This window comes from Diabrotica undecimpunctata, chromosome 3 (assembly GCF_040954645.1).
Source record: "Diabrotica undecimpunctata isolate CICGRU chromosome 3, icDiaUnde3, whole genome shotgun sequence".
In the NCBI taxonomy this organism is placed as follows: Eukaryota; Metazoa; Arthropoda; class Insecta; order Coleoptera; family Chrysomelidae; genus Diabrotica; species Diabrotica undecimpunctata.
Genome location: NC_092805.1, coordinates 20,407,012 through 20,431,854, shown reverse-complemented (window position 1 = coordinate 20,431,854; position 24,843 = coordinate 20,407,012). Strand labels below are relative to the sequence as shown.

The following is a 24,843-nucleotide window of genomic DNA, read 5'->3' as shown; positions in this document are numbered from 1 at the left end:
AGGTTCTTAAATTTATACATTAATGTATAAGAACATATAAGTACAGCATACTTTGGCGGTCTTCGTCTGTATATTTAATATCATTTAAACTACTTTTAAATTGAGGAACTACATACACGTGTATATTCTAAATTCATACCACTCAAGATCAATTACGATTCTTCTTCGCCTGTCATTTGTCCGCGATGATTTTTCACTCATTGCCTTGGTTTAACATGAATTACATTTGGTAATTCATTTTTCGTGTACATAAGGTAATACCTAACATTAGAAACATTCAAAAATATGAAAAAATGAGTTCAAGGGCATACGTAAAGGTATCCAGACGGACCAAATAATTGCGTTAGTGAGCACAATATTTAAAGAACGGCGGGTGATAGTTTGTGAGTTATACAAGAAAATGGCTGCAATAACGTATGTTCCTAAAGTTTTCGGAACATTTTAGATTTAAAAGTATTATTGGTACGAAGCATTGAATCAAGTTGCCATTGGAAATCAAAGTTAGTAAACCACTTAAACGATAGAATTTTTAGTGCTCAAAATACTTCTGTGTGAACGATTTACCAGGCAATTAAAGAGTGCGAAAATGGTATACCATGCTTTAATTTGCCCAAAAGTGGAAGACCAAGAGTTTTAACTCCTGCTCGGGAACAGAGATTAATTCAGAGTATGGAGAACCAATTAGGAAAATATAGGATATAAAAGAAAAAAGCTTCCAAGTACACACGAGCCCAGTTAGAAAAAATTCCTAGATCTGGCCTTGTATTGAGACGTAGTCATTTTGTTGGTAAAATTCTCATTATTGATGATGAAAAGTATTTTACTTTATCCATTTCCGAAATGAAGGGCAACGACGGATTTTATACACGCAATGTACAAGATACACCGAACGAAGTTCGTATAAGGGAAAAGTGAAATTTGACGATAAAATTTTGGTATGGTGTACGATCTCAGAAGATGGTGTTTCACATCCCTTTGTTGGACGTGTTCGCGGTGAAGCTCTCAATATTGACAATTACGTTGACAGGTGTCTTACAAAGCTTGTTCAATTTATAAATACTCATCACCCCAATAATGAAATCATTTTTTGTCCCGACCTAGCGTCATGCCATTACGCCAGGAGAACGAGAGTTTAGTTAACTGCTCAAAATATAAATTTTGTTCCCAAGCGCGACAACCCTCCAAATATGCCTCACGCGGGGCCTATAGAAGAGTTTATACAGCGAATACAACGAAGCCCAAAATGAAGATCAGCTAATTTCGTGAGATCGACAAACAGTCCAAATGCTTATTGCACATGCAAGACCAAATTGACGTGCCATCGAAGATCACGGACCTTTTTCTGTTCTATAAAAATACATTATAAACTTTAACTATGTAGACATAATTTCCTGTATTTAGTTAATAAAATAAAATTAATTTACAATTAGAAAATACATGTTTATTTTTTCCGAAACCTTTAGGGATATGCGTTATTACAATCACAAACGTATTCGTACAATCTCTCTATTAGCATCTAGAGCTACAACCCTGGGTGGATCTTGTATCTGTAATCTGTAGTCAAATAGGATGTTGATTTTTTGGAGATTTCATTAGATGGTCTTTCTGTCGCATTCTGGGACGCCCAAGTCGCCTTTTTTATGTAGAAATGTTCTCCCAAACCAGTTTTACAACTTTTTCAGTGTGAAGTCTATGCACATGCTATGCCCACTATACTCGGTGTCATTTAATCTCCTGGACAATATCGTTATCATTATAAAGCTCTTTTATTTTTATATTTATTTTTAATAAACGAGTATACTGATTTGTGGTGTGATTATATCGTGGTCAGTTCCAAAATTTTTTCTTTAAAATCGTCCTTCTTCATTTGCTTTATCTATTTTCCATGTTTGGTAACCACATGGTTACTATGATAAGTCTGATAAGTTTATGAAATTTTTCAATTTCATAAGCTTATCCAGTGCGTGCCGACGGCAGTTTGCAGCTTGGATTTTTATCAGTCGTAGTTATTGCACCAAGCTATTTGAAACGTCCAACTCTTTTGAAGTTGTAAGTGTTGACTGTTATTTTTTGCTCAATTCAATTTCTTCGACCCATTCTGTTTAAGCACATGTGTTTGTTTTCTTTTTATTTTAAATAAACTGACTTTTTTTTTAATTGCCGTATTGTCAGATTCCAGTAAGAGCCTAAGAAGGTATCCACTGAATTCTGACAGGCAACGGTGAAGGAAATCTTTTTTGAACATCTACGTCACGGAACAAGACACCCTGGCATCTTTAGGCCGAGTAGGATACTAGGCCAGTTCCGGCTAAAACCTTAACCACCGTTCCAGAGAGGTGGTCTTGCCACTTATAAATATGCCACACAAACTTATAAATAACCATACCTATTACCGTAAATCAGAAAACATTTCAGATGTTAGGCCATAAACTAATAAATAATATTAACCATAAATCTCAAACCCCTGGTTTAATTTCCTCCTCTGTACTCATGCTCCTTTTTCTTCATCACCCTAAAAATCAGGCAGTGTACTTCTCTCCATTCTTTCTCTCCTCTCAACATTATGTCTACCATGTTTCTTTCATCCAGCCCGAAACCCATTCGCCTCTCGAAATCTCCCCTCTCATTTGCCCATTTCTGGCAGTTAAAAATGTGGGTGGCAGCGTCCGATACCCCACAAACAGTACAGTCTGCCGAGGCAGATTTGCCTAATCTATTTGTGAAGGTGCCAAAACTACCATGTCTGGTCAGAAACTGCGTCAGAAAGTAGTCTAGTTTCCTGAACTTACATTCCCACCACGGCCTTAGATCGGAAATAAGCTCCTTCGTCCACCTTGCCTTTCAGCTATCATTCGCTCATTCTCTATGCCACTCTACTATCATTCTTTCTCTCTCATTCTTATCTATATTTCTATCTATCCTTCTCGCATACACCCTCTCTCGCTCTCTGCACAACAAAACGATCGGTATCACCGCTTCAATGACATATAGAGCCTCATTTGAAACCGTCCTATATGAGCTAGATACCCTGAGGAGCATTCGCCTTTGCGAAGTCTCCATCAGCTTAGCGTATTTTGCAGTATTCAGTACATTACACCACACGGGGGCAGCGTAGGTTACCACCGACTGGAAAACTCCATTTAGCATCTTTCTTCTAGTGCTACCTGGGCCTCCAATGTTTAACATCAGCCGTATCAACGCCTCCAGATTTCGGTTTGCCTTCTCTACCATCTTTTGGATGTGTACTCCGAACCTTAGTCCTTCCGACAACCATACTCCCAGATACTTAATCGATTTAACCAGTGCAACCTCCACACCTTCCACTATAAAGCGAAGAGAGGATTTTTCCCGGCTCCCTTTGAGAACTAACATCTCAGTTTTCTGAGGCGCTTTCTCTCAGCCTGAACAGAAGGTTACTTCTGTGACCGCATCTATGGTGGACCTTTTGGCCTTAAAACCATATTGGCGGTCGCTTAGCACATGCTTTTCTTCTATCTCTCGCTCAAGGCGGCCTTTTACAAACCGCTCGTACAAATTAGCTATCGAACTAAAGAACTAATTAGCCGAAATCGCACCTCTTCCTCTTCACGTCTACCTTTCAGGATAAGGACAGCCTTAGCTTCTTTCAACATTGTTGGAAACTGCTGTTGTTCAAGCAGTTTGTTTAGCAATCTCAGGAAAACCTGCGGGTATCTTACTGCCGTGAGTCTTACTGTCTTCGGCATGCCTCCATCTATGCCAGGTGCCTTTCGGATCTTCATCCGTGTAACAGCCTTGCCGAGTTCCAACCCAGTAAAAGGTTTTGCATCTACGAAACCAATAACCCTTTTACATACAACTTTTTTAATACTCCCTCAACCTTATTGAAAATATCTTTTACGGATCGTATGAAATTTCCCATAAGATCGATGCCGATTTTTTATATTAACAGCAGCTTGGGACCTTGAGCTGTTACTAGTTTGGTTTTTACTTCTGATGATCTCACCGTTTTTTCTAATACAAGATTTATTATTAGCATCACCTTGTTTCATTCCGCTTTTTATTTCAAAGCTGCTGAATAGTGTATTGTTCGTTTATATACTGCTTCCACCATGCAGACTTTGGTCTGCATTTTTGTTGTGTCAGTTTTTGTATTGGGAGCCCCACCATCGCATTCAATACTTGATTATTTTCTATGCTTGTCAGAAGTCCTTATGCTTGAATTTGTTAAATTCCCAACCTCTCTCTAGAAGTCACCTTAGTATAAATAGTTAATCCATTGTTGATCTGTTTGCCCTATTCCGACTTGTTATTGTTTCCTTTTTTTGTAGAAGGGCACTTGTTGGCATTTTTCGTTCATACCTAATGAGCGCTATTTGCTGGTGCATTTAACGATGTAGTGATTTTAGGAATTCTGCTAGTATTTCATCGGCCGGTTTAAGTGTTATATTTAAAAGGTTCTTGAAATAGTCTTTCCATTACTCCAATAATTTTGTCTTGAATATCAAATTTCCTTCGTTATTTTTCAGTGTTGATTATAAGGAGTAATTTCTTTTCTCCAAGAAAATTGCTTTATAGAATTTTATATAACCGAGTTTGGGTAAATCTCTTTTTATTGCTTCAAATTGGTATTGCTCATTTTTATTGTTTCTTTCTTTTGTCTTGTCAATTTTTATGTTTCTTCTCGGCAGTCATAATTTCCTTTTATTTTCGGTTGTGTGTTGGTTTAATCAGCTTTTCATTATTATTTTCCTTTTTTTACAGCTGATGTCGACGTTCCTACAATGCTACGCAGAAAATTTGAGAAACTTAGCAGAAACGATTCAATCTTTCAATAGCTAATACGTCACAAATGGCTATCTCGCACACCGTTTTTACTTACCCTATTCCTACTTCCTCTTCTACTACTACCGCTAGACCAACTAAGAGTATAATTGAGCTCGTAAATTCCGAAAGAGGATCTCTCTACCGACACTCGCTACGATAGAAGCTGATATAGCTTGATGAACTAAGCATCTGCCGGCTTATAAAGTTTTGAATAATATATCATTGTAAATAAATTTGTTTTACTGTGTTACAGAAAAACTAAGACGTTATCAAAACCGTATATTATATTAATAAAATATTATTTTTTAGGGTATTAAAGAAGCACTGTAACGTAACACAACCAACAGACTGGTTAGATAGAAAATGTGAAGGTGTAACCATTTATCCAGCTTCTACTTTTTTTGCAATTCCATACCAAAGTAATGAGTATTTTTTCGATAAAAATTCCTTATCATTAGTAAAAAATGAAACTAAAGATAGCTATATATTTCACGCCTGGAACAAGTTAACTGTAGGGCGTAAGATCTCGGTTAAAACAAAAAATGTACCTTACTTATATTTTGCCAGGAAGTATTGTACGAAGGTGGTTGCAGCTTGTAATGAATATTTTTGATTTTTTCAGGTTGTGTTTGAGCTTCGCAGCTCGGTTATTAAAGAAAATATCGGTACAATCAAATGTACCGTATATATTTTGCTAGAAGTATTGTACGAAAATTTTTTGCAGCTTGTAATAAATATTTTTGATACTATTAGTGTTTGACTTGTATAGACCGGTTATTATTATTATTATTATAACTAAAAATGATAGTTAATAAAATAGCTCTGCCGTAGCCGGTATAAAGCCAAGTTGAGAAAGGAGAAAGGTTAGCTCGTCGAGTTAGCTCCTCGGCACTTAAAAAACAAAAATATAAGCTAACAATCCCAATAAAAACCTTGAATTTCGCCTTGAATAGACGAAAAAAAAAAAACAAAACGAACTAAGCCGCGAAAACGGACAATGAATATAGGATATTGGAATGTACAGGGTATAAACAATAAATGCCAAGAAATTTTTACGGGACTAAAACAATAGAAAATGGACATAGCGGTACTACTGAAATAAATCGCTGACTACAAGGTTGGTCATACATTTTGTCTTCGGGAATTTTAAGACCAACTGTTTTTGATGCTCCATAGCATGATTTCCAGCATTTTTGTAGGTTTATCAACTCTATCAGATATTATAACGATCTCGTCGGCATATCTGATGAGGTTCAGATCCTCTCCATTTATATTAATTCCCATATTATGCTATCGTACCATTTGCTTGAACATATATTCAAGTACAGCTGTAAACAATTTCGGGAAGATTGTATCTCCCTGAAAACACTTGAAAAAATTGGTGGTAAAACACTATGGGACAGAGCTAGAAGTACAGATATACGACGTAGATGCAAGGTGGAGAATATTAAGAACTGGATAAGAAACAGAAGAGTAGAATGGACCGATCATATAAGCCGAATGACAACAAATAGACGTAAAGACGGCAAGAGACGGTTCCCCAATAGGACAAAGATCAGTAGGAAGACCACGAAAACGATGGAACGACAACTTACTGGAGACACAATGAAAGACAGACAGAGTTATGTCTATATAAAAAGAATAAGAAGAGAAGAGTATCCCCTGTTTAATTCTACGTTCTATTCGGAACTTTTTTGAATCAAGGCAATATATAGGTAGTCGATGCGGCAGTCAGCCAATGCTCGAAGCATTTTATGATGATCTATACTGTAGCGTTTTTTAAATAAAACGAGCGGTTCGAATTTATATAAATATATTTATTTCTAAGTTTACAGTTCGATAGTACCTTAACAACTCCACTAACTCGTTACATATATATACCAAAAGTATTATTCTACAATAATCTAAAGTAGTCCCACTTCTAATTCGCCTACGTGACAGTTGTTCTCTGTCGCACTCGATATCGCCGAAAACTTCTAGTCGCTTTCGAGATGCAACCGTTACACAAGCCACGCTGAATGCATGTTCGTAACACTACTCCCCTCTTAGATCTGAGCGTCCCGATTAGCAACTCTATGTAGGCCCAGGATGGCGAAATCTACAGGACTCTCCAGCTCTGCATGAACCCTTTAGAAAGAAATAACAGTCTACTGACTTTGAACGATACAATCGCATCGGGTTAATGCAACACACAGTAATTCGTACGCCGAGCCGGTTTCTCGGAAGATCACTTCAAGCATACTTCTGACAATCTTCCAGTCCAGATTATCTAGTGCATGGCCTATCTTGGGTAAGGCCAAATTCTTGATGTCGTAATTGCACACAATTTTCTTCAAATTAGTTAGAGCATGCCATATATCCTCGTAGCTTGCCCTGTCTGTATACGACTTCCTGGTCACCATATACAGCAAAGATCGGGGACCATCTTCTAATCTCAGTACTTTCTCAACTTTAGGCTGCTGATTTTTTAACTCGTCCAAACGACCGAACTTCTTATAAAATACGGATGAGATTCCTTTAGTCGTCTCAAGATCTTGAGCAACACAGTGGACCAGAGAGACGTTATGCGGAACACTAAAAAGATCCTGCTGAACTTCTGTGGTCGCGCTGAATCTAGCACTCTTTCTCTCTGCGTAATTTGACATAAATTCATTAAAGCTTGGTCGCCGGTCATCTTTGATCTCATGTTGAAAGGTTCGGGCTTCTTCTGTTTTATTTGAACCAGCATAAGGTGCTAGACGATTTATGTGAACTACTTTTGGTTTACCTTTAGGCAACTTCTTAATTCGGTATATTATGTCATTTATTCTCTTTTTAATTTCATACGGACCTTCCCATTGTCTTTGCAATTTAGGAGACAAGCCTCGACGACGTTGTGGATTATAAAGCCAAACAAGATCACCTACTTCATAGCTTTCATTCTTGCATCGAGAATCATATTGATCTTTCATTCTGTCATTGGCCAACTGTTCTTCGGAAAGTCTGCAGCCAAACTCTAGGTCGCAGAAAAAAGTAACTTCACGACCTAAAATCAGGCAGGTTGGAGTCTGGCCTGTAGTTTCATTCACGGCCGAGCGGTAGGCCATTAGGAATAAATAAATGTGCTGGTCCCAATCTCTTTGATGTTCTGATACAACTTTGGATAGGTGTTTACCCATCGTTCGGTTCATCCTCTCGACCATTCCATCTGATTGAGGATGCAGGGGTGTCGTTCTGGTCTTATTGACACCAATCAATTTACAAACTTTTTGGAAACGGGTTGACTCGAAGTTTCGCCCTTGGTCGGATTGGATCTCCAAGGGAGTTCTGTCTCAGTGCTCATTCTTAACAGCACCTCGTTGTTGGTCACGTGCTCTGTCCACGAAATCTTCAGCATCCTTCGAAAAACACACATTTCAAAGACTTCCATAGGCCTCAAACTTGTTATTCCGAGAGTCTATGATTCCACTCCGTATAGCAATAAGGAATAAATGAATGTTTTTACAAATCAATATCAGATATCCAACGATAAGATAGAGTTCATTAGGAATGTTTAATACATTCATTAATGTTTACACTTACATTGAGTTATTGCATTTAAATTACTTAACTTTTATACTTATTTATACTTGGTTTGTTCTTGATTTTGTAGCCATAGGATAGGTGGGTTTAAATTAATTGTCTTTAAAATACCAAGTTTAAATTGACAGTCTTTGATTTTTCAGTATTTATATTTTAATAACTTTCCTTTGGTTTAATAGTCTTGTACACTTGATTTTACTGTCATATAGTATGTGGGTTTAAATTCTTTTTTTTTTTGGTTTAAGTTTAAGACCCCTTAATGTTGTACCCTTCGTTGCACACGTAGAGTATTTGGGTTTTAATAACTTCTCATTGGTTTAATAAATCGCTTAAAATAATTATTGGGAAAATGGTTTTCTTACATGAGGCACAAATTACCCTCAAGACCCATGACCTTACACCCGACAAAATTTTCTGGATGCGCCACTGGCCATACGGCTCGCAGTACCTCTAGGCGGAAAATTGACTTATCTCAGATACCTACGGTATCAAAAGGATTGGATAATAATAAGATATATTTTGTTTTGCTTAAACGAAACCTCACAAAAGTTAAAGTTTTACCTCCTCGTTGTGCTATTTGTTATTTTATTATCCAGCTACTTTTTTATATCATAAATGTGTTTTATATATTATTCTCAGACCGCTCCTGCATGTTGTCGGCGTCATTCTTCCTATCCAGTAGCCGGCGCCTCAATGGAGGGCGCCTATTAACGTCCTACGTCACTCGATTCTTTATTTTCCTTTTGAATATCCTTCTTGTGGAAAGTTTGTCAATTTGTCATCCTAGACATGTGACCTAAAAAGTTATTGGATCCTATTTGCAATCGTCGTACATTGATGAATTTACTTCCAATCCTCTAATTGCTCTTTAGATCAGGTATACCAAATTTTAAAGTTTTTTTTTTTAAACAAATCTTATTTACAAACAAAAGTGTTGACATCCAATTTAATTGATTCAGAAACTTAATTGGTCATAAAAGTATGATCCCTGATGAAATATAACGATCTACTATACTTATTTAGGAAAGAAAAACTATTTCATAAGAATTGGTTGTAATGAGTAATAAGAAGAAAAAATAGAAACAGGTCAATAAGTTAATCAGTCTATATCCTGTTCTAGAAATAAGATCGAGAATATACTCCAGTCGTCAGAGACGAAAATGCCACTCAATCTCTAAAAATTTTACGAACAAGTCTAATTTTGCAGAGAATATTAATTTTGGGACCCCAAAAAAGATGTAAAAAAGTTTACCACTTTTACCTCCGGGCTTCCCCCTAAAACCCGCCGAAACGAAAAAAAATCGATTTACCAAGAATCTGTACACCTTAGAAAAAAATGTTTCAAATAAAAAATGTAGCTGAGATAATTTTAAACAAAAATGTTAGTATGCATTTTTTGTGTAGAATAAACCGTTTTCTTACAAAAAACGCTTGAAGTGACCGTCGATTTTGCATGCCAGTTACGCACGCAAAATCAATGTTCAATAAAATTTATATCATCTCGACGGTAAAAATTCGATATCTTTTGATTCTAGTGACTTATGGACAAAAATGAAGATGCGTTTTAAAGGTAAAGAGTTCAGCTTTCGTATGCAGTCTTTATATTTTGCGGCAAATAAACTCAGATTTTATACAGGAGATAAATATATAAACGTTGCCCGATTTTTTTAAATTTTTTATGATTCTCACGGCATCAATACAATATATGCCTTTCATTGACTGGTCACTATAAAGTTTCGATTACTAGATTCTAATCTTTAAAATCTATAGCATGAAATTTTAGTTTTGAGTTTTAGCAACAAATGTGAGACATTTGAAATACGCTTAAAGAACGCTGGATTTAAACTTTTACACAACAAACGATCTAAAACATTCAAAACTTTTTTTTCAATTACACTAGAACGTTTATTGTAAAAGAGACTGGAGATGTTAGGATGAATGTTATGCATATGATCTGCAAAAACATTTGGGAAACCGGAGAGTGGCCCAACGACTGGACAACATCCACTTTCATCAATATATTCAAAAAAGGAACTCTGCTAGATTGCAGCAACTACAGAACGGTAACCCTAATATCCCATGCAAGCAAGGTTCTACTTCATGCAATACATGAAAGACTAAAAGCTTTTCTATTGCCTCAGATATCAGAAGACAAGCGGGATTTGTCCCAGGAAAAGGCACAAGAGAACACATCCTTAATGTCAGACAGCTAATCGAAAATACTCGTGAATTCAATACTCCCATGCTCATGTGCTTTGTGGATTACACAAAGGCCTTCGATGAAGTCAAATGGCAGCAGCTATGGTACATACTAGCGGAAATGGGAACACCCCACCAATCAATTCAACTAATTAGAAGTCTATATGAAAATAATAAGTGCACAGTAAAAATAAGCAACACCCATTCCGATCATTTCAGAGCAGAGGCAGGTGTCAGGCAGGGATGCATAATCTCGCCAACTCTGTTTAATATCTACAGCGAACACATCATGCGAAAGGTACTAGACGGATGGAAGGGTGGAATATTAGTAGGAGGTCAAAAAATCAGTAACTTGAGATATGCTGATGACACTTTAATAATCGCGGCAAATCAAGAAGAAATGGAAGACATAATGAGATGTCTGGAGGAGAAAAGCAAAACATATGGACTAATGCTAAATAGGAGTAAGACAAAGATTATGATAGTAGACAAAGCTTGGAATAATCTTCAAGACAGATTTTCAAGACAATTACAGAAATTGGGGGCTTTGAAGTAGTAAATAATTTCATATACCTGGGGTCCCTAATAACAAATGACGGAGGGTGTGACAGAGAAATATGTAGAAGGTTGACTATTGCTAGAACAGCTATGATGAAACTGGTAACAATTTGGAAAAATTCTAGCATAATAATACACACAAAACTAAGGCTGGTAAGGGCACTCATTTTTCCCATAGCCACATATGCATCCGAAACGGGGACCTTAAAGAAAGCGAGTAAAAATAAACTAGATGCTTTTGAAATGTGGGTATACCGCTGCATGTTAAGAATATTCGATCATCACACTAACGTATCGATATTAGAACAACTTAAAGTAAAGGATAGATTGCTTAAACAAATACAACAGAGATATTTGCAGTATTTTGGACACATTGCTAGAAGAACAGGTACGATGGAAAAACTGATAGTCGAGGGTAGAGTTGAAGGAAAAGATCTAGGGAAAGATCTTCAAGCCGTTGGGTAGATCAAATAAAAATAATGATTAACTAAGGGTTACATGAAGCCGAACAACTAGCCCAGGACAGGGAAGGATAGAGTGAAATCGTAAAAAGACTGTAAAGGCCTGATGGTGCACCACATTCCAAAAGGGATTATGACTGAGGAGGAGGAGTACGTTTTTTAAAAGAACAAAACTGCTGCAATAAACTACACCCAAAAGAGTATTCGTAACTGCATTTTCTGTGAAGTGTGATCGTTTATATTGTAAAACATTAAATTCTGCGTTTTTATTCATATTTCAAATGCCTCATATTTGTTACCACAACTCAAAATTGAAATTTCATGTCATAGGCTTTAAAGATTGGTCTCTAAAAATGGAAATTTTACTACAATTGGTCAATGAAAGTGATTAATGTTATTGATTTCACGAAAATCGTAAGAAATTGCAAAAATCGTGCCACGTTAATTTATTTTAGACCTTTATAAAAAATGAGTTTATTCTTGGCAAAATACAAAAACTGCATACGAAAGCAGCACTTTTTGCCTTTAAAACGCATCTTGAGTTTTGTTGATAGGACATTTGGACCATAAGATATCGAAATTTTACCGTCCCGCTAATACAAATTTTATTGAACATTGATTTCGCGCGCGTACCTGACATGCAAAATTGACGGTCGCTTCAAGCGTTGTTTCTAAGTTAACGGTTCATGCTACACAAAAAATGCTGATAAACATTTTTGTTTAAAATTATCTCAGCTACATTTTTTATTTGAAACATTTTTTTCTACGGTGTACAAATTCTTGATAAATCGATTTTTTTGCGTTTTTACTCCCCTGCGAGGGGTGTTTTAGGATGAAGCCCGGGGGTAAAAGTGGTAAACTTTTTTGCATCTTTTTTGTGGTCCCCAATTATTATTTTTTTTTTCGTATGATTTTTAGGGGTCGACTCTCTGACGACTGGACCAATAGAACAGGCCAGAAAATCATTCGAAAAAATTAAAAGACTCCTGTGATTTTCGAATAAAACTCGAAAATGTGATTCTCTAATAAAACTCTAAACTCCAGATTACGTCTATTAAAATGTCACGTCTAGCCTACTATCCTCTATGGAGTTGAAACGTGGACCTTTAAAATATCAACCGTGAATAAACTTTAGGCCGTGAATAAACTATTGGATGATCCTTAAGATTTCATTGATATAGCACACCTTAAACAAAGAAGTGCTGCATAGAATAGGTAAGAAACGATAACTTTTCAATATAGTGAAAGTTACCGTACTCAGGCCATATACTGAGAAAAAATAAGTATTGTCGTGGTAACATACATATTGTGTAACGAAATATTTTGCCTAGCATAAGGGGTTGACAATTTGGGGCAGAAGTTACTGGGGGTGGAAATAGGGCAAGCAAAATAACCGATACTTATGCAAACGGATCTCAGGGTTTATTAAAAGTAGCTGGGTCGTGGATAAGTGAATGAAACAAGGGGACTGGATTGGGGCAACTACAAAAAAATTAAACAAATGGGTACTAATATGAATCGTTCCTTTCGGTCATAGAAGGTTTTTTTTTATGTGAGTTCATTTACCAGCTATCCAATGGTTGTACGTACAAGTCTGTAGCTTGAAAAATATAGAAGTTATTACAACTTTTTATAAGTAAAACACATACCCCTTTTTCAAACGTTTATTAGGTAATTAATTTCGATGAAAACGCAACATGCATTTAACTTTTGAGATAGTTTAAGTCTTAAACAATCATATGAAATTTGCTAAATGTGTCTAGCATCATTAATAGAGCAAGTTCAATAGTTTAAGTATTTAGCCTCAGGGATAAATAAATTAAATGACTTTTAAACTATTTGACCGATCGGGGGGAAATTTCGCACAAATTTAAAAGACGGTAATTCCTCGATGTTCAAATGTATTAATACTATTTTATTTTGTTAATAAAAAAATTTATAAAATTTATAAATTAGTGCAAAAAAACTGCTTTTTTTTGTAAATATCTCCGTAAATTATTTATCAATTTTAATTTAAAAAACGGGAAAATAAAGATATTCTTGATATAAAAAAAATGATATAAATATTGTTTATTTAAGGGAAACTTAAAGGAAAAGGGAAAAAACTTATAGACAAAAAATCAAATTGTGACCGTAAATTATTGTTTAAAAAAACGAAAGGTAAAAATACGAGTACTTTTTCATCTATTCGTCATCTAATAACCCCCACCTATGTCTTAAAAGCTTCAGATATCTGCGAAAAATAATTACTATTTAAATGGGAATAAGCCACAATTAAAGGTTAAAGTACGTTTATTGACGTTTCAATTTTCACTTCGGAAATCGTTCTCTTTTTTTTGCGGAAAAAAGAACGATTTCCGAAGTGGAAATTGAAACGTCAATAAACGTACTTTAACCTTTAATTGTGGCTTATTCCCATTTAAATAGTAATTACTTTAAAATGCCACAAGAAAATAGCTTCAGAACAATACTGCGAAAAATGTTGCCGTGAAATCGATGATTTTTGCATAACCAGACTGGGCTAATGGATAAGAAATCTTATATACTAAAAGGCTAAGCCCTTTTCTTGTGCGCAATACTCCTCCTAAACGGTGATAGATAGGAGAATAATTTTTTCGAATAATTAAACAGATTGTTGAGTAGATTCCCCCTAAGGTTTCAAATTTAAAAAATTCGAACCGGTTTAAAAATGGCGGCCATAAAATGAATTTTTCCTATAGTATAGAAATTTTACAGATTTCATTCTTCAAAATTTAAAGTCCTAATTTTCAATGTATTTTTAAAATATGCCCGCGTCTACTTTTTTCTTATACTTATGTTATGTATGTAAAAAGTTACTTCCGGTTTTACTTCCGTTTTTTATTTAAGAGGGGCGGAGTCTAACAATCATATTGTTTCCGTTTCCTAATGTAAATCTTCCTGAAAATCCTAAAAAACTACTGTATCGATTTTCAATTTACAAAAATTGGCGTCGATACAGTTTATTTTTAGGATTTTTGGAACATTTACACCAGGCGACGGAAACGATGGATCGTTAGACTCCGCCCCTCTTAAATATCAGCAAAACTTACATCAAAACTCGATGTCGAGTTGGTCCGCTAGCGGTATAATATATATAAATATATTACAATCTATTTCTCATTCAATATTATACACAATGCAACAACGCGTCAATTCTCGAATGCCGGAATGCACCAACAAGTGTTTCCACTTAAGGAATAACGATAATGACCACTCAAAATTCGGGATCCTCCTGTCTCCGATTTTAATTTATGGGGTCTGTTTTACACTATCTGATGAGTTGGTATTTTTTTATTTTTATGTTTAGTTAGAAAGTATTCTGCTTCCAACAAGTACAGCGTGTGTGAGGTGTTGTGATTGACATTTAGAGATTTAGACTACGTTTTGAGTTTAATACTTGAAGAATTAAATAATGAGGTAAGCATTACTTTGTTTTTAATTTATTAGTTAGAAATATATTATTAATTTTGTTGGGAATAAGCCACAATTTTACTTTAAATTAGGTTTATTTTAAATAAATAAATAAAAAATAAACTTAATATAAAGTAAAATTGTGGCGTATTCTCAAAAAAGTGGAACAGTAGGCGGTAGTGTAGACTAGCGCGGAGCATCATACTGTTTTCTGTATTTTTTAAATTTAAATAATATTTAAATATAAATTTAGTTAGTTAGAGTTCTCAAACCGACTTCTTTTTCTTAAACCTGGCATTTTACAATCAAAAATATACAAAAAAAAGTTACTTCCGGTTTTACTTCCGTTTTTTATTTAAGAGGGGCGGAGTCTAACAATCATATTGTTTCCGTTTACTAATGTAAATCTTCTTGAAATTCCTAAAAAACTACTGTATCGATTTTCAATTTAAAAAAATTGGCGTCGATACAGTTTATTTTTAGGATTTTTGGAACATTTACACCAGGCGACGGAAACGATGGATCGTTAGACTCCGCCCCTCTTAAATATCAGCAAAACTTACATCAAAACTCGATGTCGAGTTGGTCCGCTAGTAATTAGCTAATATGATAACTGAAAAAAGTTTTGCTAGTGGCTTTTCAAAGTTACTCATTAGGTCGGTATGTCTCTTTAAGAGAAAAAACAAAAATAGGTTTATTTATACTAATCTCAAACAACATTATCTTTCGAGCAGTTACTTGAGACAAACATACGTTTTATTATCATACAAGTATCATATGTCAGGATAACAGTCACAAGCTTACAATTAGCATTACAATTAAAAGAAACATCCACCCCTGTGTGCATCTAGTTGGCAAAAGTTCAAAAATTCCTACGAATCAATACAGCCTCCATAAATGCAGTTTTAGGAACTACAGTCAATGCTACAAATAATATGATATTTCAAAAAGTGTTTCAGTATGTGCAAAAGCGTGAGTTAGTGATTTTAAGGTGATTTTAAATTATGGTTTGTAGTGAAAATGTGTGTTTGAGTGGTTTGGAGCCAAATTAAGTTTGTGCAAAAAAACATAAGGAAAAGGCGTTCATAAAGTTGTGGATTATTTTGTTGTAGAGTATATGATAACAAAACATGTTTTTAGCAACCATGGTAAGTATGCATGTTTTATAACCCATTAGTGTCACATGTATTTACCAGTATGTTCTTCAATAATATGTACCTAAATTTAATGCCACGTTAATTATTATATCACCCCCAAACTGTCAACTAATAGTTGCGATTTTTAGTTTAATATGTATGTACAGCGTTAACAGGGCTTTTAGGACCATTGCTGGATGGATAATTTCCATCTTTTTCTGTTCTTAGCTCTCAGCTTCCAATTTCTGATTCTCATCTCTCTAACATCTTCCATCACTACATCTCTCCATTTTTCTCTTGGTGTTTCTCTCTTTCTTTTGCCCTCAGGTATCTTTAAGCAATATTCTTGACTTGTCTATTACCTTGCATTTTTTCTAGATGTCCCAGCCATTCTAGTCTACGTTTTTTACCACTTTTGTTATTGTAGGGTTAGCATACAAATGATACACTTCTGCATTAGTTCGTCTTCTACATTCTTCCTCTACTACTTTTCCACTAAATATTTTGCGAAGTATCTTTCTTTCCCATGCTTCCAATGTGTTCTGTATAGTTTTGTTCATAGTCCATGTCTCGGCAGCGTATAGCATTGTGGGTCTAATTATAGTTTTGTATACTCTTATTTTTGTATTACGAGATATATCTTTGGCCTTAATTATTTTGCTCATTGCTCCAGCCCACCTGTTGCTCTTGGTCAGTCTCAGGTTGATTTCAGTTTCTTCCTTACATGTCTGATCAATAAGAGTATCTAAGTACATATATTCATCCACCTACTCGAATTTTACAACTGATCCATCCTCCACCTTCAATTTAAAGGATCCCTTGGCATTTATTCCGTTTTTGCTCGAGATCTCCATGTACATCGATTTAATAATATTAACTTTCAGTTCCATTTTAGAGCTTTCCCGAATCAGTCTTTTTGCTATATTTGATAGTTATTTTCCATTTCATGCAATGAGAACCACATCATCAGCGTATCCTTAGCATTGGTGCTGCTTGTATAAAATACTGCTGGGCCTATTTATCCCACTAACCCTTACAATTTTTTATAGAACTATATTGAATAGCAATGTAGCAACGGGTCTCCTTGGTGAACACCTTTTTTTGGCATTTCATTTTGGCATTTAATACTGGATATATAATCGATATTGGATACGAAACTCAGGTGTATAGAAAACCAACACACACCAACAGATATTTAAATTTCAAATCAAATTACAATATTAATATTAAAAAGGGAATCATTAAATCCTTATACGATAGAGCCAAAATTACTTGTTCTAACGAAAATTCGTTCTTGGAGGAAAACCATTTGTTAACATCTGATTTATTAAAAAATACTCAACAATCGATCGAATAGAACAAAACAACTTAGAACGAGATCCTACAACATATACAAGGAATAATACGAGGAAAATAATAATATCATACAGAAAAGAATTATCGGAAAAGCTTAAAAGGATAGGAAATAAATTCAACATTTCAACAACATTCAAAACAACAAACACGTTGAGATCTATTTTGTCCAAAACCAAACCTAACAATGAACAAGAAAGGACAAAGAATTGCATTTATAAAATACCTTGTGAATGCGATCATTTTTATTTAGGTGAAACATCAAGGCCATTAAATGTTAGAATAAGTGAACATCAATCCTATATTAAAAATAGAGAATTTGAGAGATCTCAAATATGTAAACACGCATGGGATAATGAACGGATTCAATGGAATGATTCAAATATAGTCGGATGGTAAAAAGAGAAAAATCAAAGAAGCAGCTCTAATTATGCTAAATGAGACCAACTGTGTCGCGAATTCCTCGGCAGAATGTAGTAGGATCTGGTTACCCATATTGAAAGAGGAAGTTATTAAAAGGAAAATACCAGTATTGGTAAGTCAGTAACATATAGAGGATACATCATTTATGTTTTTTAAATAACAAATATATAAAATCAGAATTTGGTGTTTATTGAAGGTAAATTAATGCACGACCAAATACTTAACATGTCGGGATTGTATTATGAGGTTTTTTTCCTGGGTTTTCCCTCATAATTTACTATGAAATCACTAACAGGAGAATTTTACTGTCATCATGGCATGTATTTGTCTTTTTAAAGACGAATTACATGCTATGATTTTTTCTGACGGATATTCTCAAGTTAAAGTTGATTTCATGTAATCGAATGAACTATCTTATTATTAAAGTCGTCCCAGGAACGCAACTTAACCAGTATTGGCAATATCATTTTAAAGTCGTCTACTTTAAAATGTATAATGTATGTCTGAATTGTCAATATAGATGAATCAGATAAAATTAAATAATTAGAAGAATTTTTCACTAAGTAACAAAAAAAAACAAAATTTGTTTAATTTACTAATGTTTGTATTTTGAGAACGATTTCCGAAGTGGAAATTGAAAAGTCAATAAACGTACGTTAACCTTTAATTGTGGCTTATTTCCATTTAAATAGTAATTACTTTAAAATGCCACAAGAAAATAGCTTCAGAACAATATTAAAATTCATCTTTCACTTCTCCTTTTTCTTCTGTTGGAACATGTATATTTATCAGCGATATCATGTTCTCTTTTCCTTTAATTCTAATTGCACTCATTCTGTCAGATTTTACTACAATTCGTTTTACCTGGTCCACGTCTTCATGTACCAGAAAACCCACTCCCAAAATTCGTATTATCGCCTCCACTTGTATAAAACGTGTATGGGCTAATCTTTTCAATGTTGTTTCCAGTTAAATGTATTTCCTGTATTGCTTTGACGTGTATTTTTATATTTTTTAAGTTCTTCTATTAGGGTAATTAATGCTCCCTCCCGATATACTCTCGTACATTGCATTGCGCAATATTTAGGTACATATTCTTATTTTTTATTTTGCTATTTATGTTCAAACTCATTTTTCTGTTCATCGCTAGGGTCCGTTTGCATAATGGGGCATCTTTTTCTTTTTCCACTACTATATTCCGTTTTTTGGGTCCATATTTCTAGAATTTTCAATAGAACATAGTTAGAGCAAAAAGGCACAAAGAATTAGATGGTATGGACACATAATGAGAACAGAGAAGAGCAGTCCGTTAAGAGTTATAACTTAATGGATAGCACCAGGTAAAAGAACCAGAGGAAGACCTAAACTGAGATGGAAACGACAAGTGGCAGAAGACTTAAGTATTATGGAAATTAGAAATATAGAAAGGACAATCAAAGAGAGAAGAATGGAGAAAAGTAGTGGAAACAGTGAAGCCACACCAGAAACTGTAAAACCAAAAGAATGGAATGATCCCCCACACAAAAAGGATCTTCAAGTGAAAACAGCTTCAGCTATATATGTATATATATATATATATATATATATATATATATATATATATATATATATAGCTGGAATAAAGGTAAATGGAGTTCCCATTAACAACATTAGATATGCGGACGACACTGTGATCTTAGCCGAAAACATTGAAGATCTTCAGAGACTGGTGACCAGAATAGCAGAGTATGGAAAAGAGTATGGTCTAACAATGAATGTCAAGAAGACGAAATTTATGAGAATATCGAAAACTCAAAGAAATAACGAGAATCTTCTAATAAACGAAACCAACGTCGAACAAGTGGACAAATATGCATACCTGGGAACAATGATTACCTCCACAAATGATTACAATCAGGAGATAAAAATAAGAAAAGAAAAGGCTAGAGCAAATTTCAACAAAATGAGAAGAGTTCTATGTATCAGGGATTTAAAACTGGAACTAAGAGTTAGGTTGGCGAGGTGCTATGTTTTTTCGACTTTATTTTATGGAATGGAATCTTGGACCTTGAATGCGACATCAATGAAAAAACTGGAATCATTTGAGCTGTGGGTGTACAGAAGAATTCTGAAAATATCATGGACAGAACACGTCACAAACAAAGAGGTTCTGGGAAGGATGAACAAAGAAATGGAAATTTTAAATTCAATAAAAACAAGAAAATTAGAATATCTCGGACATATTACACGTGGAGAGAATTACATCTTGCTCCAACTGATTATGCAGGGAAAGATCCAAGGAAAGAGAAGCATAGGGAGGCGTAGAATGTCATGGCTGCGCAACCTGAGAGAGTGGTACCAAGTGGTACGGATGTACATCAAATGAACTTTTCAGAGCAGCCGTCTCAAAAGTCCGAATAGCTATGATGATTGCCGACCTCCGCCGCGGAGATGGCACTTGAAGCAGAAGATATATATATATATATATATATATATATATATATATATATATATATATATATATATATATATATATATCAATATACCATTTATTTGTGAAGAATGTAAATCTTTCATTGTTTTATTCAGCAATTGTTTTTTTATGTATCAAAACCTTTTGTTTTGCATTTTATGGTTTATTTGTTGGTCATTTATAGTTAAATTTGAAGCGATTTTAAGAATGGGTCACCGGCGACTCCATGTTGTGTTTGGTGTCACCCTACTTTTACCCCCTAGGATTAATTATAATTCATTATTTGTTGTCGTTGCAATTTTTCGTCACGTGCTGCGGACTAAATGAATTAATAATAAATTTATATTTTTAATATTTATTATAGCAACATCAACTTGCATCTAATAAGAATTGCATCTAATAAGAAAAGACCATCCAAAAGAACATCCCTAGGAATTGTGGTAATTTGCGACCGATCAATTTGTGACACCATGTACAAAAAAATACTGTATATACCTGTACCTCGCTGGTTATTGATAAGCAATGTAAATTTGTTTCCGCCCGTTTTTAAACTAAGAGTCAAATTGACACCATTTCAGCGCGCATATGAGGGTCACCCTGCCCGTATTTACTGATATTTGGATAGTATTAAAAGGAAATTAATTTGTGTCACGCCCACGTCGGCCACGTCTGGCGTTATTAGTCAGTGCGTAGCGAAAAGGGCGCCAGCGATCCGTGGCTTGGATGGGTTCAAAACAACCTTTTATTTCTTAATAGGCCAGTAGAAGGTTTTTTCATAAGATAGAATATTCAGGGTTGTGTGACGTAATGCCGTAATGGATAGTCTCTCCAAGAGTTTATTTTTTCAGTCCAAGGAGTCTCCATAACAACTCTTAAAATTTTACACTAGAATCAAATTAATTAAAAAAATATGGTAGAGTAGACTAGACTAGTGCGAGGCTTCATACTATGTTTTCTGTAATTTAAATATTTAAATAATATTTTTAAAATTGAATAAAGTAATTTTACTATTACTTATAATTTTACTTATATGTATATTTTTAACAAATTGTTTTATTAAAATAATAATTCAATTCAGTTACGAGCAAACTATTATGTTTGCTCGTAACGCCACCTCTTACCGTATTAACAAAGCAGATAGACCTGTCAAATTTAGACAGACAAGTTCAAATATCATTTGATATTACCAAAGAATATATAATTTAATTATTATATAAATTAAATAAGATGTTTAACAGTTTGGCTGCCAGCCTCTTTTTCTTTGCTTTGCCAAAGAGTCATTTGAGTATCACATATGGTACTCAGTCCAGAAGATAAGTTCAAATATTGAGCGCCATATATGGTACTCAGTACTGCATACCGTGTACCTAAGCAGTCACTCGGCCTGTACATTTTATATGGAGAAATTAAAGTTTGGGCCTCAGAAAACCGTTCCATGATTTTATCCCGTAGCTTCTTCTTCTTCTGGTTCCTATCCGTTTCGGATGTTGGAAATCATATTGGCAATCATGACCTTGCTCGCTGCGGCTCGAAACAGCTCCGTTGAGGTTTTCTTAAACCATGTTCTTAAATTCCGCAGCCATGATATTCTCCTTCTACCGGGTCCTCGCTTACCTTTGACTTTACCTTGCAATATAGACTGCAGCAGGGAGTAACGGTGCTGATTTCTCATAACGTGTCCCAGATATTGCAATTTTATGCGTTTGATCGTAAACACAATCTCTGGTTCCTTCTTCATTTTTTCTAGAACTTCCTTGTTCGTGATCCTTGCTGTCCATGATATTCTCAGCATTCTTCTATAAAGCCACATCTCAAATACTTCAAGTTTTTTAATAGTGGTGTCTGTAAGCGTCCATGCCTCCGCCCCGTACAACAACACAGAGAAAACATAGCATCTCAAATGTCTCATTTTTGTATCCAGGGATATGTTGTGACTTTTGAAGATGGCGCTCATTTTGTTAAAGACCGTTCTTGCCTTTCCTATGCGGTACTTTATTTCCTGTACATTGCTCCACTGTTCGTTTATAATAGTTCCCAGGTAGCAATACTGTTTTACTCGCTCTATCTGCGTCCCATTAATGTATAGATGAGCCCCATTTATATTCTCCTTGCTGACAATCATTTGTTTGGTTTTGTGGGTATTAATGTTTAGTCCGTACTGTTGCCTGTACTCGTTTATTCTGTCCATTAGCCTCTGAAGTCCCTCTAAACTATCTGCTATCACCATGGTGTCGTCGGCATATCTAACATTGTTTACTCTTTCACCATTTAGAAGGATGCCTTCGTCTATTCCGTAAAGAGCCTCGTTAAAATTTTTTTCTGAGTACATATTAAATATCAACGGCGGTAGAATACATCCCTGTCTAACTCCGCGTAGTATTTTTATGTGATCTGTTTCTTCCCCGTTAATTTTCATGTATGCGGTCTGATTCCAGTATAGTTCTGAAATTATTCTGAGGTCTTTGTCATCCAGGTCTGCTTCTTTTAAAATGTTTATCATCTTTTGATGTTGAACTCTGTCAAATGCCTTTTCATAGTCGATCAAGCACGCGTATACGTCGCAGTTAACGTCCCTGCATCTTTGAATCAGTACCTGTACTCCGAAAAGTGCCTCTCTGGTACCCACTGCGTTAATGAAGCCGAACTGTCTGTCTGATATTTGTTCCTCGCACTTCTTATAAATTCTTCCATGGATGACTCTAAGAAACAGTTTCAACATGTGGCTCATTAGGCTGATTGTTCGATATTCTTCGCACTTTTTAGTCCCCTGTTTTTTAGGTATCGCTATGAATTCTGATTCTAGCCATTTATCAGGGATGATTTCTGTATTATATATATTTCTTGTATATATTTTCTGTATATTCCTGTATATTGTATCCCGTAGCTAGATGGTATTATACTTTTTTTTATAAAGGTCGTTTATCAAAGTGTAATAAAAACGCTTTTTTGGCTTAAATATTTATTTAACAAGTAGCGTAACTCTATAAAACGTTACAAAAAAATAGTCGACACCTTAACATAAACGCTAATAAAGAAAAATTACTGTAATTTGGCAGCATGCACCTTAAAAAAGCAGTCAGAACACAAATAATTCGCGCAAGCAAAACACTTTGTCCACACACGTGGAGTCTCCTTTTGTGCTGTTTGTTTTCCATGCTTGATAACAATATTCCTAGAGCATTGGCTGCAGCAGTTTCTTTTTAGACATTTTACATTGTGTAAATTATTAGCAAGCATTGCACAGCCGCGTTTAATAAGCATATCTTTGATAATTTTCTCTCTAAATTGTGTTATTTTTATTGATTTATTTGTCACTTTATAATAAAGTGACAAGGCATTTACAACGGCAACATTTAGCAAATATCAAAGGCGTTGTTCAGTTTATATTTTGGTAGCGTCGTAGTTTCGCAACTTCAAACAAACATTAAGTAAATAATATTAAAGAGAAATTATTTCAACATTCTACCGACATCCCCACCTAACTTAGGGTAGCACGAATAAAATAGGAGAGCTCACCATTTCCAAGTATTAATCAACATTGCCGCTTTTACGTACAGTTCCGGTGCTAACCTCAACGCCTCACCTGGATTTCCGGTATACAGTCATCCGGGGATAAACCATTTTGCAATCTCACTTCACTTGTTCTTGGTCTGCCGGATGACACAGTTGTATCCTACCTACGGGGTTGCTCCACCCCCTATTATCGCCATCGTCAATCCCACATGGATACAAGGTCTGAGTAAACACATTATTTGTTTGGGTCAAATCCTGAATTCTACTTTCGATTTATATTCTCGTAGATGTCGCTCTAGTGACTGTCGGTCTTCTTCTTCTTGTTGTGTCTATCCGTAAAAATATTTATGGTTGTTGTGTTGAACCACGTACATAGATTTTTCAGCCAGGAAATCCTTCGCCTTCCTGGTACTTGTTTCTTTAGTATTTTTAGCGATGAAAATGACCTTTCACATGTGCAGGTTGTTACATTTAAGGTCGCCATTATCAGGAGTAAATTATAAACCAGAGGAAATAAGTTCTTGTTACATATATCAAGAACTTCAAGAGAATTTTTTGGTGTCGGTTTAAATTGGAAATCATTTAGAAATTGTTTCCAAAGTATGATTTCTCCTTTTATGTTTCTGTCATCAAGTCCATAAAAATCTACTAGACTTTGAAATGATTTGTCTATCGTTTCATCATACTGTACACTTAGTAGTAAGTCCTGAAATGGTTTTAAAATCTCTTTATGTGCAACAAACCTATCGTTTATGGATTGTTTAATTTCATCAAAAAAGGGGATAAAAACAGATCTTCTGTAATATTCTTCTGGCGTGGAGGTTGGTACATTATTTTTCTTTCTTTGATAAATTACTGTCCTTGGAAGAGACATATTAACACCAAATTCATTGCAAAGAGCTGATACTTGCCCAAAAATATTGGTAAAAGTTTCATCTGCGTTTTGCCT

General features: G+C 35.0%; 2 protein-coding genes across 7 annotated transcripts in view; one reads left to right on the top strand and one right to left on the bottom strand.

Annotated features, from left to right (window-relative positions):
* LOC140436536 (lactosylceramide 4-alpha-galactosyltransferase-like) overlaps positions 1 to 5,553 on the top strand; it is a 46,374-nt gene extending 40,821 nt beyond the window's left edge. For all 6 annotated transcript variants that reach the window (XM_072525429.1, XM_072525426.1, XM_072525425.1 and 3 more), the window contains one exon: positions 5,116 to 5,553. In XM_072525429.1, coding sequence (XP_072381530.1) covers positions 5,116 to 5,419 — 304 coding nt within the window. In that variant the 3' untranslated portion in view covers positions 5,420 to 5,553. The remainder of the gene's footprint in view (positions 1 to 5,115) is intronic.
* LOC140436540 (phospholipase A1-like) overlaps positions 1 to 24,843 on the bottom strand; it is a 234,149-nt gene that overhangs the window by 58,447 nt on the left and 150,859 nt on the right. The gene's annotated exons all lie outside the window — the stretch shown is intronic.